At 60.4% G+C, this 13,363-nt stretch overlaps 2 protein-coding genes across 6 annotated transcripts in view; both read left to right on the top strand.

Annotated features, from left to right (window-relative positions):
* ARRDC1 (arrestin domain containing 1) lies at positions 1 to 7,206 on the top strand. Of its 2 annotated transcripts, XM_068552599.1 has the most exons (8): positions 1 to 176; positions 4,847 to 4,957; positions 5,393 to 5,443; positions 5,545 to 5,699; positions 5,882 to 6,064; positions 6,160 to 6,336; positions 6,409 to 6,826; positions 6,900 to 7,206. In XM_068552599.1, the coding sequence occupies exons 1-8, from the start codon at positions 59 to 61 to the stop codon at positions 6,962 to 6,964; spliced, it is 1,278 nt and encodes a 425-aa protein (XP_068408700.1). In that variant the 5' UTR covers positions 1 to 58; the 3' UTR covers positions 6,965 to 7,206. The 2 variants fall into 2 exon arrangements, with proteins under 2 accessions (XP_068408700.1, XP_068408699.1); XM_068552598.1 differs by having other exon boundaries at positions 6,409 to 7,206.
* Positions 7,207 to 10,666: 3,460 nt separating this feature from the next.
* EHMT1 (euchromatic histone lysine methyltransferase 1) overlaps positions 10,667 to 13,363 on the top strand; it is a 153,142-nt gene continuing 150,445 nt past the window's right edge. For 3 of the 4 annotated variants that reach the window (XM_068552302.1, XM_068552305.1, XM_068552303.1), the window contains exon 1: positions 10,667 to 10,738. In XM_068552302.1, the coding sequence (XP_068408403.1) occupies positions 10,676 to 10,738 (63 nt within the window). In that variant the 5' untranslated portion in view covers positions 10,667 to 10,675. The remainder of the gene's footprint in view (positions 10,739 to 13,363) is intronic. The other variant, XM_068552306.1, reaches the window with a different exon arrangement.

Raw genomic sequence — 13,363 nt, 5'->3', positions numbered from 1 at the left:
GCAGTGGCGGCGGTAGCGGCGGGGGTGGCAGCGCGCGGCCGCCCCGCAGGGCCGCGGCATGGGACGGGTGCAGCTCTTCGAGGTCCGCCTGAGCCACGGCCGCGTCGTCTACAGCCCGGGGGAGCCGCTGGCGGGGGCCGTGCGCGTGCGCCTGGCGGCGCCGCTGCCCTTCCGAGGTGGGCGCGGGGTCCGGGAAGGGCCGCACCTGCGGCGGGCCGGGCGGGGCTCCGAAGCGGCGCGCGGCCGCTGGGCCCGGGACCCGCGAGGCCGGGGGCGCGCGTCCGGCTGCGGGGAGCGCCGCGGGGCGGCCGGCCGGGCGGCGGACCGCGGGGGTGGGAGGCCGGCGGCGGTCGGGGCGGAGCAGGGAGGCCCGGGTGGCCCAGTCCTTCCGCATCTGCCCTTCCTGTCCTCTCCGCCAAGGGCCGTCCAGACTCGGGGCGCGGGCTTCGAGCCTGTCTACTTCGCCGAAGGCCACTCTGACCTGGACCCGCGACGCCTCTGACCTTCCCTGTCGGGTCTCCGGTCCGCTGCGCCCCGCAGCTGCTGGGCCCTCACCTGGAGCCCGGCCCGCGCTGGGCTTTCTCTCCCATACACCCAGGCAGCCCCGCCGAGTGTGCAGGTCCCCGGGGGGGGGGGCTGCAGGGCACTGCTTACACCCAGCCCGAGGCTAGTCCCTAAGGGCTGGGAGGATCTTGCTAATCGCTGCGTGCCGTAGGCCCCCGCCGTAGCGGGCATCTGGGAGCCGAACCTGAGCCCTCCTCGCCGGTCCCTCTGCTGGCGCAGACATCTGGGACTTTGAGACCGGGGATCCGGTTGCTGCGGCGCCCCTAGCTAGGGCTCCCTGCCGGCGCTGGCCTCGTCTGCTGCCTGAGGTGTGAACCGGGCCCTGCGGGGGACATCACACCTGGTCCCTCTGGGCCGTGGGCGAACCGCAGCCTGGGCGGGGTCTCTCTCTTGACCCCGGCTCTGAGTGTGAGGTTGTGTGGTGTGTCCGTCCTGGGGCGCTTCTCTACCTTGGGGTGCTTGGCCAGAACCACAGCTGCCGGGCTTCCCTCTGGGCCTTGACCTTCCAGGCCCCCGTGTGGTTGACCGTTCAGCGCTTGGGGTGCCCGCTGAGGATGCAGAGCCGCCGTTCTCTCTGGGCAGCTGCCTCCTCCGTCCCGGACCGGTGACACCGCCCATCTCCGTAACGTGTCGCCTCTTTCCTGTCTCCCCAGTTGGAGTTTGGGGTTGGGTGGGGGTAGGTGTGCTTGTGGCAGGGACACCGGGGGGACAGTGCAGCTCTGCTCTGGGGCACAAGTGAGAGGTGAGTGCGGCTGGCAGGGCACAGGAAGGAGGGGTGGGCCGTGGCTGGAGGACAGACAGACACCAGAGAGATCCCACTCAGAGCTCTCCTCCTGGCTCGCTGCCCTGTCACCCCCTGTAGCTGGGGCTCAGGGCGAACAGGCTGTTGTTGACCACAGTGAAGGGGTGGCCTGAGCTGCGTGTGACTAACCTGGGCTGGTTAGAGCCCTGCAGCCTCCACGTGGTGGGTAGGATGTGGGTAAATGGACAGCTGGGCACCAGGAGGCTGAGGGAGTCCCTGACTGTAAGAGCCCTGAGGCGGGGAGGAGCAGGTCAGGTCACAGGCTGGAGAGTCCAGCAACCACTGGCCTCGCGCCAGAGAGGGTATTATTTTCAGGCTGCCCCCCAGGGGTAGGGGGGATGCTGGTGCTGGGGCCTCTGTAGGCCTCCGGCCCTGCCGGGGTGTGAGAGAGGAAAGACCATGGTTCTTGTTTTTCCTTTCCCTCAAAAGACACTTGTTGAGCTCCTGTTACCAGCCACTGATGCAATAGGGGGGCCCCCAGGAGGACATGGAGGGTGGGGGGCAGCAGGCCTCTAAACACTTGACTGAGTGTCAGTGATGGTCTGCACTCAGCCTTGGGGACGCCGGCTGCCTTGGGAGCTGATGTGGAAGAAAGCTGGAGAAGGAGCTGTTTTCCTGGAGACTGGGTCCAGCCCAGCCGGAGGCTGGGGGTCAGGCGGGGCTGCCGGTCAGGCGGGGCTGCCCTGCGTTCTGCTCTCGAGGTGGGCGACGAGGGAGGGTGGTGCCCGGACGACAGTAGCAGCCAGCTCCCAGCTCTGCTGGCTCCCTGGGCTCTAACCGTGGGCCAGATGCCATTCCCACTTCCCAAGGACCAATCCATCAGTCCTCATAGCAACCCTGGGAGGTGGGCGTTGTCATTCCTCTCGTGTTACAGATTTGGAAACAGGACAGAGGGAAGTGGCTTGCAGGCCAGAGCTGCAGTGAAAGGATGTGGCAGAGGCTGGGCTGACCCAGGTTTGAGGGAGCTGATGGAGGCTGGGACAGACCTTTGGGACCAGAGGGGGAGCAAGCAGAAGTCTTCATGTTCAGACTGCAGGTGGTACATAGGAGGAGGGCTGCTGGACAGGTGAGAGTGCTGGCTCAAGAGGAAAGTTCCAGAAGACACTCTGGCACAGGATCCGCATGATGATTCTCCTTAGAGAACCGGAGCAGCCCCAAACCTCCAATTCCCCCTGCACCTCCATTATTCCCCTGCAGAGGAGAGATTGGACAGGAATGGGAGTTTGTTTCCAGTCGGTGGTTGGAGGCTGCTCATCCAGGCAGGGTCCCCGAAGGGGGCCTCACAGCATGTGTGCAGAGGGGGCCGTGGCACAGTCGTTGGGAAGTTCACAGAGTTCGAGCCTGCCTGGAACAACCAAGGGCCGGTTTGTTTTTCTGGGGCCAGGTGCCACCCTGACTTGTTCACCTTAATTGTGTGGCTGGGTCCTGGCTGAGTGTGTGCCCGTTTCAGCCGCCCTGCTTTTGGACACGTAGGCTATGCCTAGATTGTTCGCTATTAGGAGCAGGGTTGAACAGGGTGAACAGGGTGAGATTCTAAGGGGAACTGCTGGATCCCTGGAACGCGTGTGTAAAATTACAGCAGATCTGCCTGCTCCTTCTCCAGGGCCTCCGTCGTATCAGCCGACAGGTTGATTGCTATAAGCAAGTGTCTGTTCTTCTACTTTCTCTACAACACGTATCAGAATGTTTAATGTTTGCCAATCTGATGGGTTAAATGGTAAGTCATATGAGTTTCCGTGAGTTCTAGTGAGGTTAGACAGCTATTCCTTTATCTGCTGCTGTGTGAAAGTCACCTCTAAGTAAACAAATCATGCCTAAACTAAGTTGTTTAAAGCAACCATTTTATTATAACTTGGGCTGTTGTGGGTTAGGATTTTGGGCAGAGCTCGACAGGGTGATTCTTCAGCTCTGTGTCCCATCCACTGGGGTCACTTGACAGTGCTCAGCGGTCACTGGGCCAGTCTGGGGACCATTGCACCCCTTCCAGCACACTCCGTTGTTCCCAGCATTCCCAGGGCAGCCGGATTCAAGGGGGGACGCACCCTCTCCACGAGGAATGTTTCCAGCAGTGTGACGCCTGCAATCCACCAGGACGTCTTCTAGTTACTTTACAGTCAGGCTACCCCTTCTCTGCTCGTTCCATGCCGTGCCTCTCTTGCGATGTGTTGGTCTGTAGGAGCACTGCTGGTGTCCCAAACCTCCAGGGTGGGAACTGTTCCAGGTCTGGCCCTAGGAGGGGATGACGGGTGGAGCGTGGATTAGAAATTAGGGCCGAGGTCCGGGTGGTGAGGCTGGGCTGGCACGGAGGCTGAGGGCCGGTCACTGGCAGTGCCGATGGGGCGGAGGCCGAGTCACGGGTTCGTGGAGGGCAGCCCAGTGCACTGTGGGACCAACAGGAGGCCTGCATCAGCAAGGTGGGGCCTGCGTGGGGAGACCACAGACAGACCTGGTGTGGCTGCCCCCAGCCCTGGGCACTTGAGACACTGCATTCTTCCTGCCTGATGGCTCTGTCAGGAGGGTGTCAAATTCCGAGTTACCTTCCCTTCACCGGTCCATCAGGTCAGGGGAGGATGGGCAACTGGGCAGGCAGGCTAAAGTCTTTGGCCTTGACTCAGCCCTGCAGGGAGAGGAAGGAATGGAGGGAGCCACAGGGCTACCTGTCACCGAGCTCCCACCCCCTGCCCTGTTTGGGTCTCCAGCCGTGGTGTCCCCTCTGGTGACCAGCCTCTGCTGGGCCTGGTCCAGCCATGGCCTTCTGACCACAGTGGGCTCTGGACGGAGGAATTTGAGTTCCTGATCACAGGACGGAAGGCGGCAGCAACCCTGCTGCCTGGTTCCTGGTGTGCGTGCTTCCCCTGGGGAGTGGGGGGAGGACCAAGCCATCTCGATGCAGAAATCAGCGCTCCTGGGCAGTACTGGCCCAGGAAGCTAAGGTGTCCCCACCCTCTGGTGTGCCAGACTGTTGGGTTCCTTATCTGCTCAGGCGGGTCTGACCACATTCCTGCAGCACGAGGGCTAATAGGTAGCTTCCTGGAGCCTGAAGGGGTGCCTCCCAGCCTAACTGACTTGCCTGAGAGGCAGCAGGAAGGTGGGGTCGGAGGTCAGCTGCCCCAAAGGCCTCTGTTCACCTAGGGTTTCCCAAGCATCCCTTGTAGGGAGCTGGGTTTTCACAGGTTTGGTTGGGTGGGGGCTGGGGATGGGGGTTTGCCCAGGGGTCCTCTGGGTGACCATCGGGGCCTTCACGTTCTGGACAGCATGACAGGTGGAACTCTGTGCCTCGCCACCCTGGCTCGCTGAGAGCACCTGAAGATGTGGCACGGACAGGAGGTGTCCTCTGGAGGGTAGCAGGCCATGTGCTGGCCTTCCCAGGGCCTAGCTGGGCGGTCCTGTGTGCTGCCGGTCCTGCCTGAATCCCTGTGCTGTGGCTAGGGAGGGGCCCAGGCCAGCCTGGTTGGGGCTCATGCTGTCCCCCCCTTGCAGCTATCCGGGTGACCTGCACGGGGTCCTGCAAGGTCTCCAACAAGGCCAATGACACAGCGTGGGTGGTGGAGGAAGGCTACTTCAACAGCGCTCTGTCCCTGGCCGACAAGGGTGAGTCTGGGAACCCGTCCCTCACCTCATCCCACTGAGAGTGGGGTCTGTCTGTCCACCTGACTTCCCCATCCGCCTCTGGCATCCCCGTGCTAGCCCACCCTCTCCCAGGACTGTGCACCTTGCTGGATTTCTCTCCCTGGCAGGCACAGGGCATTGCCTGATGGGGGCTGGTTGGCTGAAGAGGGCCAACTTCTGGATTTGGATGGGCTCCGGCCCCCGGAACAGCTCTGCCCCCTCTCCTGTTCAAGCCAAGCTCTCATCCCCCATCCTGTGCCCAGGCCACAGCCCTGTGCTGCTGAGGTGCTGGAGACAGAGGCTGGGAGCCCAGCAGCCAGATGCAGTGTGAGCTGGTTGGCTGCAGGGCCTGCTTCTGTCCTGGGCCTTGTGAGGTCACCTTGTCCCCTCTCCCCTACCTCCCTTCTGTCTCTGCAGGGAGCCTGCCTGCTGGAGAGCACAGCTTCCCCTTCCAGTTCCTGCTTCCTGGTGAGAGCCCAGCCTGGCCAGGCCAGGTGGTGACAGTTGGCGAGGGTGGGTGGGAGGTGGGATGGGGGGCAGTCGGGTGCCAGTTCCTGCTTTCTCTCCAGCCACAGCTCCCACGTCCTTTGAGGGCCCTTTTGGGAAGATTGTGCACCAGGTACGGGCCACCATCGACACACCACGTTTTTCCAAGGATCACCAGTGCAGCCGCGTGTTCTACATCTTGAGCCCCCTGAACCTGAATAGCATCCCAGACATCGAGGTGAGCCTGGGGCAGTGGCCTCCTGGGTGGGCCCGGCCCACCCCACCCTTGCCTGACACCCTGTCCCCAGCACAGGTGAGGCGGCCAGGGTCTGGAAGAGCAGCGGCCTCTCTGTCCTGAGCTGACCCCGAGGATCCCGCCTGCCCACACTTACCAAACCCCCTCCCTGTTCTCCTCCCAAGCAACCCAATGTGGCCTCCACCACCAAGAAGTTCTCCTACAAGCTGGTGAAGACAGGCAGCGTAGTCCTCACCGCCAGCACCGACCTCCGAGGCTACGTGGTGGGGCAGGTGCTGCGGCTGCAGGCTGACATTGAGAACCAGTCAGGCAAGGACACCAGCCCTGTGGTGGCCAGTCTGCTGCAGGTCAGAGTCCCCTCGCCTGCTGGGCCCTGTCCCCATGGGGCAGAGGAGGGGTAGGTGGCTGGCCTGCCCAGGCTCACAGGCTGGCCCTTCCCCAGAAAGTGTCCTACAAGGCCAAGCGCTGGATTTATGACGTGCGGACCATCGCCGAGGTGGAGGGGGCCGGCGTCAAGGCCTGGAGGCGGGCTCAGTGGCAAGAGCAGATCCTGGTGCCTGCCCTGCCCCAGTCTGCCCTGCCGGGCTGCAGCCTCATCCACGTGGATTACTACCTGCAGGTGGTAGGGATACAGGGGTGGGGTGGGAGGAGGGGCCGGTGGCCTGGCTCCTCACTCGCACAACCTCCCCAGGTCTCCCTGAAGACGCCGGAAGCCATCGTGACCCTCCCGGTCTTCATCGGCAACATCGCTGTGAACCATGTCCCACTGAGCCCCCAGCCAGGCCAAGGCCTGGTGGTGCCCTCAGCGCCACCCCAGGAGGAGGCGGAGGCTGTGGCTGGTGGCCCCCACTTCTTCTCGGACCCTGTCTCCCTCTCCACCAAGAGCCACTCACAGCAGCAGCAGCCGCCTGCAGCCCTCGGCTCTGTGCCTGGCGCCCCTGAACCCCATCCTCAGGATGGCAGCCCTGCCCCCCACCCGTTGCCCCCTCCCTTGTGCATCTCCACAGGTGCCACCGTGCCCTACTTTGCAGAGGGTTCTGGAGGGCCGGTGCCCACGACCAGTACCTTGATCCTCCCCCCTGAGTATAGCTCGTGGGGCTACCCCTATGGTGAGTGGGGGCCTGGGGCCTGGCAGGGAGGGGGAGACACGGGCCCCATGCAGACCTGGCTTTCTCCCTGCAGAGGCCCCGCCATCCTATGAGCAGAGCTGTGGTGGTGTGGACCCTGGCCTGACCCCAGGGAGCTGACCCCATGTTGCCTTCTCCGGACGGACGGACCTATGCCCTGGGACTAGGCTCCCAGGGCCTCGTGCCTTCGCTCCCGGCCTGGCCCGGCCCACTCAGGACCCGCCGCTGCCCGCCGTTCCTTGCGGCCTCTGCCTCCGGACCAGCCTCTGCCCTGACCAGCCTCTGCAGCCCCCCTGTAGTCGGCCTCTCCCCGGGGGTTGGGGCCTAGAGAGACTTGGTGTAAATAAAACGCTTCATTTGTAGAGCTGGGCACAGTGACCTGTGGGGCGCCCTCCTCTGCCGGTGTGTGCGCGTGTTCCGGTAGTGGGTGTGCCCAGCCCCCGGGCTTCTCCTCAGCCCCTCCCCTCCCTGCGGGGCTCGCCCCTCCCTATAGGGCACACTCCCTCCTCTCCCCGTGGGACACGCCCCTCTTAGCCTAGCCCATCCATGCAGGATACGCCCCCTGCGGAGCACGCCCCGTTCAGCCCCGCCTCTCCCTGGGGGGCACGCCCCTCACCGGCCCCGCCCCTTGTCGGCGTTTTCCGCCCCCCCCCCCCCACTTCCGCTCTGGGTCCCTCCTCCTTCCGGGCGTCTTGGGCCGGAAGGTGGGTGGGGGAGTGATCCGGGCAGGGAGCAGAACCAGCTTTGGGAACCGCCCGTGGCGGTTAACCAGGGCCGGGGTAGGCGCTTGGCCTGCCGGTTCTGCTTCAGGATTTGCCCTCGGAGGCGGGCTTGCGTGTCTGGAGCCTCAGCATCAACTTAAGTGGCCTTGTGACGGGAGAAGACCACCGCTGTTCCATTTTGTTAGCACACACCTTGGGCTAGCCGTCTGGCACCCACCACTCCAGGCCAGTTTAGACTTCGTGTGCCAGACGAAATCCGGTCGGGGTGAGGGAGCAGGCTTCCCCAGGTCCTTTACCCTTGGCCTCAAGTCTCCTGCCCCTGCCGTCACCACTGCCACGTCTGGCTCTGAGGGATGCTGCTTCTTGATTCCCACCCAAGTGCGAACACACAAGCCGCTCCCGAGGTCTACAATTCAAAGGACTGTTGTCTAGGACACAAGGAACCCGGGAGCAAATAAAAAGGGTACGGGAAAGCAGCGTTTCCCGAAGAGGCATTCTGCAGACGTTCCAGAGGGCCCGTAAACGCCCTGCGGGGCCGGGATCCTGGCGTGCTTTGGGAAACCTTGGAGGTGGCGTTAAGATAAGACTTCGGGTTCAAATTCCGGGTTCAAATTCCAGCCCTGTCGTATGGTGAAGGGTGGACCCTGGCTACGTGTGTCAGTTACCTTAATCTATAATGAGTTCATAGGACTATGAGGAGACGGCTCGAGCGCCCTGTCCCACATGATAGTTTATTTCTTGTACATTTAACAGTCCAGAGGTGGCATAGCTGTAATTCTCAAGTCAATTCGAGGTTTCCACCCCTGGGTCCAGGATGGCTGTTGCAATTTTCACCATCACCCAGGTTACTGGTCTTGAACCTCCAACTTTTTTGGGGACAGGCTGAGAAGTAAATTGTATCACTTTTGCACACATCCCACTGGCCACCCTTTACAGTTGGAAATGTACAGGCAGCCATGTACCCTAAAACTTTACCATTTGTGGGACAAGGAGAGGATGAATATTGGACAAAAACACAAAGCATGCCACAAGCAGGATAACCTGTGAAACATCTACTAGAAGCTGTAGCCTCATGGTTGAGACTCTGCCTGTTTCAAATCCCATCTCTGCCTCCCGACAGTTGTGTGGCCTTGAAGGCACTCCCCTGCTTTGGTTTGCTTACTTACAGAATGTGGATGAAAACGACGTCCACCTCCCAGGACTGACCTGATGGTCACTGAGTCAACACGTAACACGTTATGTGCCGAGAAGAGCACCTAACATCATTGGTCGGCGATAATACCAGCATAGGGTGGGTCGGGCTGATGGTGCAGAATGGGAACATCACCTACTTCTGACAGATTCATTTACAGTCGGTCTTTGCCTAATGAAGGACTTTTTTTCACATCTTAACATCTATTCCTTCAATAAATATTTTGTCTCCTGCATGCCAAACATTGTTCTAGGTACTAGGGCACACAAAACAAAAATCCCTTACCTTTTGGACTTACATTCTAGTGGGGCAGACAGACAACAGGGCAACGGGATGCTATGCAGTAAAAGAAAGCAAGGAAGTTTTGGGGTGCAGTATTGTTTTTAAATAGGGGCAAGGGGACATTTCCCTGAAGAGGTGGTATTTAAGACCCAAGGATTGTCAAGAAGTGAGCCACACAGATACCTGAGATAAAAGTGTTTCAGAGAAGGGGCAGACTAGGGCCCAAGGCAGGAGTTGAAAGAGAAAGGATGGTGCCAGAGAAGCAGGTGCGGGTGAAAGCTGGTGGAGCTGTGCAGGCTGTGGAGGAAGACCGCTCCTGAGCCTCCCGAACTGAGGCTCCAGACAGAGCTTGGGGTTCCCGGCCTGTCAGGAGCTGACTCAGGCTGTCCCCCCAAACCTGGGAAGGCATCCTTGGTACTTAGGATCATCCACTGCCTCCTCTGCAGCTGAGTGCACCGTCAGTGCACTAACTGGAATTTTCCTGGAGTCTCATGTTCCACGAGATTGAACCCTCACAGGAGTGAGGCCCAGATTACCTTTTGACTCAGGGCCTCCCCAGTTCCTGTTGTGAAGACTGGCCAGAGAACCCCAATTTCAGTCTATGCTTCTTTTCTCAACTGCCAGGGGATGGCAGAAACACGTCTGGCTATGGGGAGTGGGCGGCCTAAGCCAGTCTACGTGGTGCTGTTCAGTGAAGGCTGCTTGATATGCAGGAAAGGTCTCGCCCTGTGCATAACTGGGGGGCTTGCAGGAGGTTGGGGTGACCCGAGAGGCTGCCCAACTGGGGCCACCTCCTAACTGGAGCATCCCACCCCCGGCAAGCCTGGCATCTTCCCTAACCAGAGCGCATCGCCCCCCCCACCCCCCACCCCAACAGGGACAATCCTCCGCCTTGGACATTCCCCACCCGACCCACACTTCCCAACCAGGACACTGTCCCCAGCCAGGGCACAGCCTCTTAGCGGGGCAACTTCCCTAATCAGGGCATCCTCCCCGACAGTCCGGACATGCTCCCAGCAGAGCACCCCAGCGTTGGGGCAGTCACTCTAACTGGGGCACCTCCCCCAACTGGAGCACCGCCAACGCAGGCAACCCTCCCCAAAGGGACATCCCCCCTCCCGCCTCAGGGCAGCTTTCTCAGTCAGGACCCCGCCAGGCACACCTCATAACCGAAGCACCCCCACCCCCGAGCTGGGCCATTCTCCCTAACCGGATGCAGCCGCAACTGGGGCACCCCTCCCAACCGGGCACAAGCCCCACCCGGGCACCGCCCTAGAACGCAAGTCCAAGTCCGCCTTCTGTGAAGGGAGACGAAATCGATGTGTGTCCGGGGTTGGAGGTCAGGGGTCCTTCCCCACCCCGGCCAGCCCGCTACAGTGCCTACGCAGAGAGAGAGAATATAGTGCAAACTGGAAGACTACGGGAGGACGACGTCCGGCGCCGCGCCGACCCCGGAAGCCCGCTGCGCCCGGCCCCACCCCCGCGGCCGGCCGTCGCGCTCCGGTTCCGGCCGGGGCAGGCCCGCGCCGCGGACGCCGCTCTCGGGCTGCAGCGCGCAGGCGCGGGGGCGGGCGCAGGCGCAGACGCGCGCGACCGGCCCCGCCCCACCCTGGGCCGCGAGGCGCGGGCGGGGCGATGGCGCGCGGGAGGGGCGGGGCCACGCTGCGGGCCCGGGCCATGGCCGCCGCCGATGCTGAGGTGAGGAGCGGGCCGGCGGCGGGCGCGGGCACGGGCGCGGGCGTGGGGGCGGGGGCGGGCGCGGGCCGGCGGGCCGGGCGGGGCGGGCGCGCGGGCGGGGGCGCGAGCGGGCGGGGGGCGGGCTGGCCGGCGCCTCCCCGCCGCCGCCGCCGCCGCCGCGCCTCAGGCCGAGGCCGGGCCGAGGTGGCCGGGCGTCCGGGCCGCGCTGTGCGGGGCGCGCTTTGTGCGGGCTGGCGGGCGAGGTGAGGGCGCGGGTGAGGCGCGGGCGAGGCGGGGGCGCGGGCGAGGAGAGCCGCCGCCCGCCCCGCCCGCCCCGCCGGCGCCCCCCGCCCCCGGGCCGCGGCCGGGAGCCCCGCGGAAGGGGCGGAGGACAAAAGGGAAAGTGGGGCCAGCCGGCCAAGTTGGCGGCGCGAGCGAGGCGAGGCTGTGCGCTCCCGGCGCCGCTCTTGCGCCCGCTGACCTTTCACTTTGTTCCGAAGAGGATGGCTCGGTCTTGAAGGAAAAGTTGGCCGGGCCGGCGCGCTTCTCCCCGGACAATGCTGCCAGCCCCGGTGGCTGTCAGGAGCAGGAATGCACGACTTCGGTTGATTTCCAGGCAAACCGCTCACGCGGGCTTTGGATGTAAAAAGTTCCCATGCTTTTGTTAATGTTCCTGGCCTCCCCTTTGCTCGTTCTCAAGGATAGTTTTTCCCTTGCTTGTAGCAGCAGAGAAAGCAAACTCTTGTGAGATGGGCCACTAGCTTCCCGCAGAAGGGAGAAGCAGGCGGGAGGCGGTGTGCCCGGGGAAGTGCAGAAACAGTGCGCTCTCCGGGCTGACACGAGGGACCAGTTTGGAAAAAAGTGATGATCTAGCAGTTTTTCTGTGAAATTACTCCATGTGTAATAACTGCGGGGACTTCTAAAGATCAGAAAGCTAAGGTGTGTGATAAGGCCCTTTTGCAATAACCTAGTGTGTAGACGTAGTATATGTTTATGCAGGTAATGCACAATCTTTTAACATTTAATTTTCTCTTGCAGTTTTGGGGGGTGTGGATGTAAGTAAACTGGGAAGGTGCAGGAAAGCTCCTAAATTCAACGCAAGGACTGTTTATTAGCACCTTCAACACTCAAGGAGTGTATTAGGCTCAGAAAAACAGAAAAGGTGAATTAGATAACCCCAAGTCACTTGTAGGAGAGAAGATGTGTAGTGATTATGGTATCGTTTATTGAGCAACTTCCGGGCCCTGGGCTCTGCAAGCCCTTTAGGTAAGTCCTCTCCTTTAGCTTTCTCTGCTCTGTGCAGCAGGTACTGTTATTTTTTATTTAGCAGATGCGGGAAACAAGACTTGGAAGCGATTGAATGACTTGGCCTAGCCAGTTACAGGATTAGCGCTTGTTTGGTGTCTGGCACATAGTAGGTTTTTAATTAATAATTGATGAACAAATCGCCCCAGATGTCTGTGATTCCACAGGCAGCCTTGAATAGAGGGCTTGACTGAGCCAACAGCAATGACAGCTTCTGTTTACTAAGCCCTTACCTGTGTCCAGCCGTGCCTTAGCTGCGTGAATTCACTCATTAAAGCCTGACAGTGATCTTTTGAGGTGGGTACTGTTATATCCCCACTTGCACAGGAGGAAAACAGGCACAGTGTGGCCCCAGGTTACGGAGCGTGTGGTGGAGAAGATGGATGCAGGTGGTCTGCCTCCAGAGACTGTTGAGCTGTGTCTGTGGCGGTCACTTTAAGCTCATGGAAACTCTGGGCTTAGATTCGTGATCCTAAGTGTTTATTATGGAGGTGCACGTTAGGTGAGGGGCCTCCTGGACAGTGGGTAGGCATGGTGTCATCTGTTGCCACTAAATCGGCGAAATGGTTCCTGGGTCAGGGTTTCCCAGTTGCCAGATGATTAAACCAGAAAGTGGACACTTGAAATTTATCTGACTGTATATTTACTTTTTCTTCTTTTCCTTGACCTAGAAAGAGGTCACCACTTTTTCACACTGAAAAGAACTGCTGAGGTAATGAAATGCATCCCCTGTTTTGTGGATTAGTAAGTGGGGGCTCCTGGGGTTTAATGTATGTTCAGGGTCACCTAAGGGTTTTGACCCAGCAAGATGTTACCTTTCAGCAGGAGGGCCTTCCCAGGCAAATTCTGTGCTTTTCTAGCAGGGTGGCTACTACGTGTCTCTTTCTTTAACCTTGTTTTGTGTTTCTTAAAATAATGCACGTACATGCACAGAGTTTAGAAAGTCAGATACTGCTAAAAGGCACTAAAGAAGCTGCCATCCTCTCCTGCTTTTCAAGAGAGGCAGCAGCCACTCTTAGCCTCTGCCTCATGTTTCTAAATAACACGCTTGTGTTGTCATGCCTTCATTCACCAATTTTAGGCGTTATCTGTTGGCTTCCACTAATGGTAGATGACGATTTCAGTTCTCTCATACTCTGTCTCTCACTTAGGTAACTCACAGTTGTGGTTAAATCTATATCAGAATCTTCGTCAGTCTGTTAAGGTCATTTTTGTGCCGTGCTGAGCTGGATGGTAAACCACAATTGGATTTCTTTTCTTGGGCAGACTTTTTTACTTCCCTTGAGTTAGTAATTGCTTTATTTTTCATTGGCCTGATTCCCCTCGAACCTCGGAATAATG

This window comes from Eschrichtius robustus, chromosome 10, assembly GCF_028021215.1.
Source record: "Eschrichtius robustus isolate mEscRob2 chromosome 10, mEscRob2.pri, whole genome shotgun sequence".
Classification (NCBI taxonomy): Eukaryota; Metazoa; Chordata; class Mammalia; order Artiodactyla; family Eschrichtiidae; genus Eschrichtius; species Eschrichtius robustus.
The sequence above is the reverse complement of the archived record's forward strand: the minus strand, read 5'-3'. Positions and strand labels throughout refer to the sequence as shown.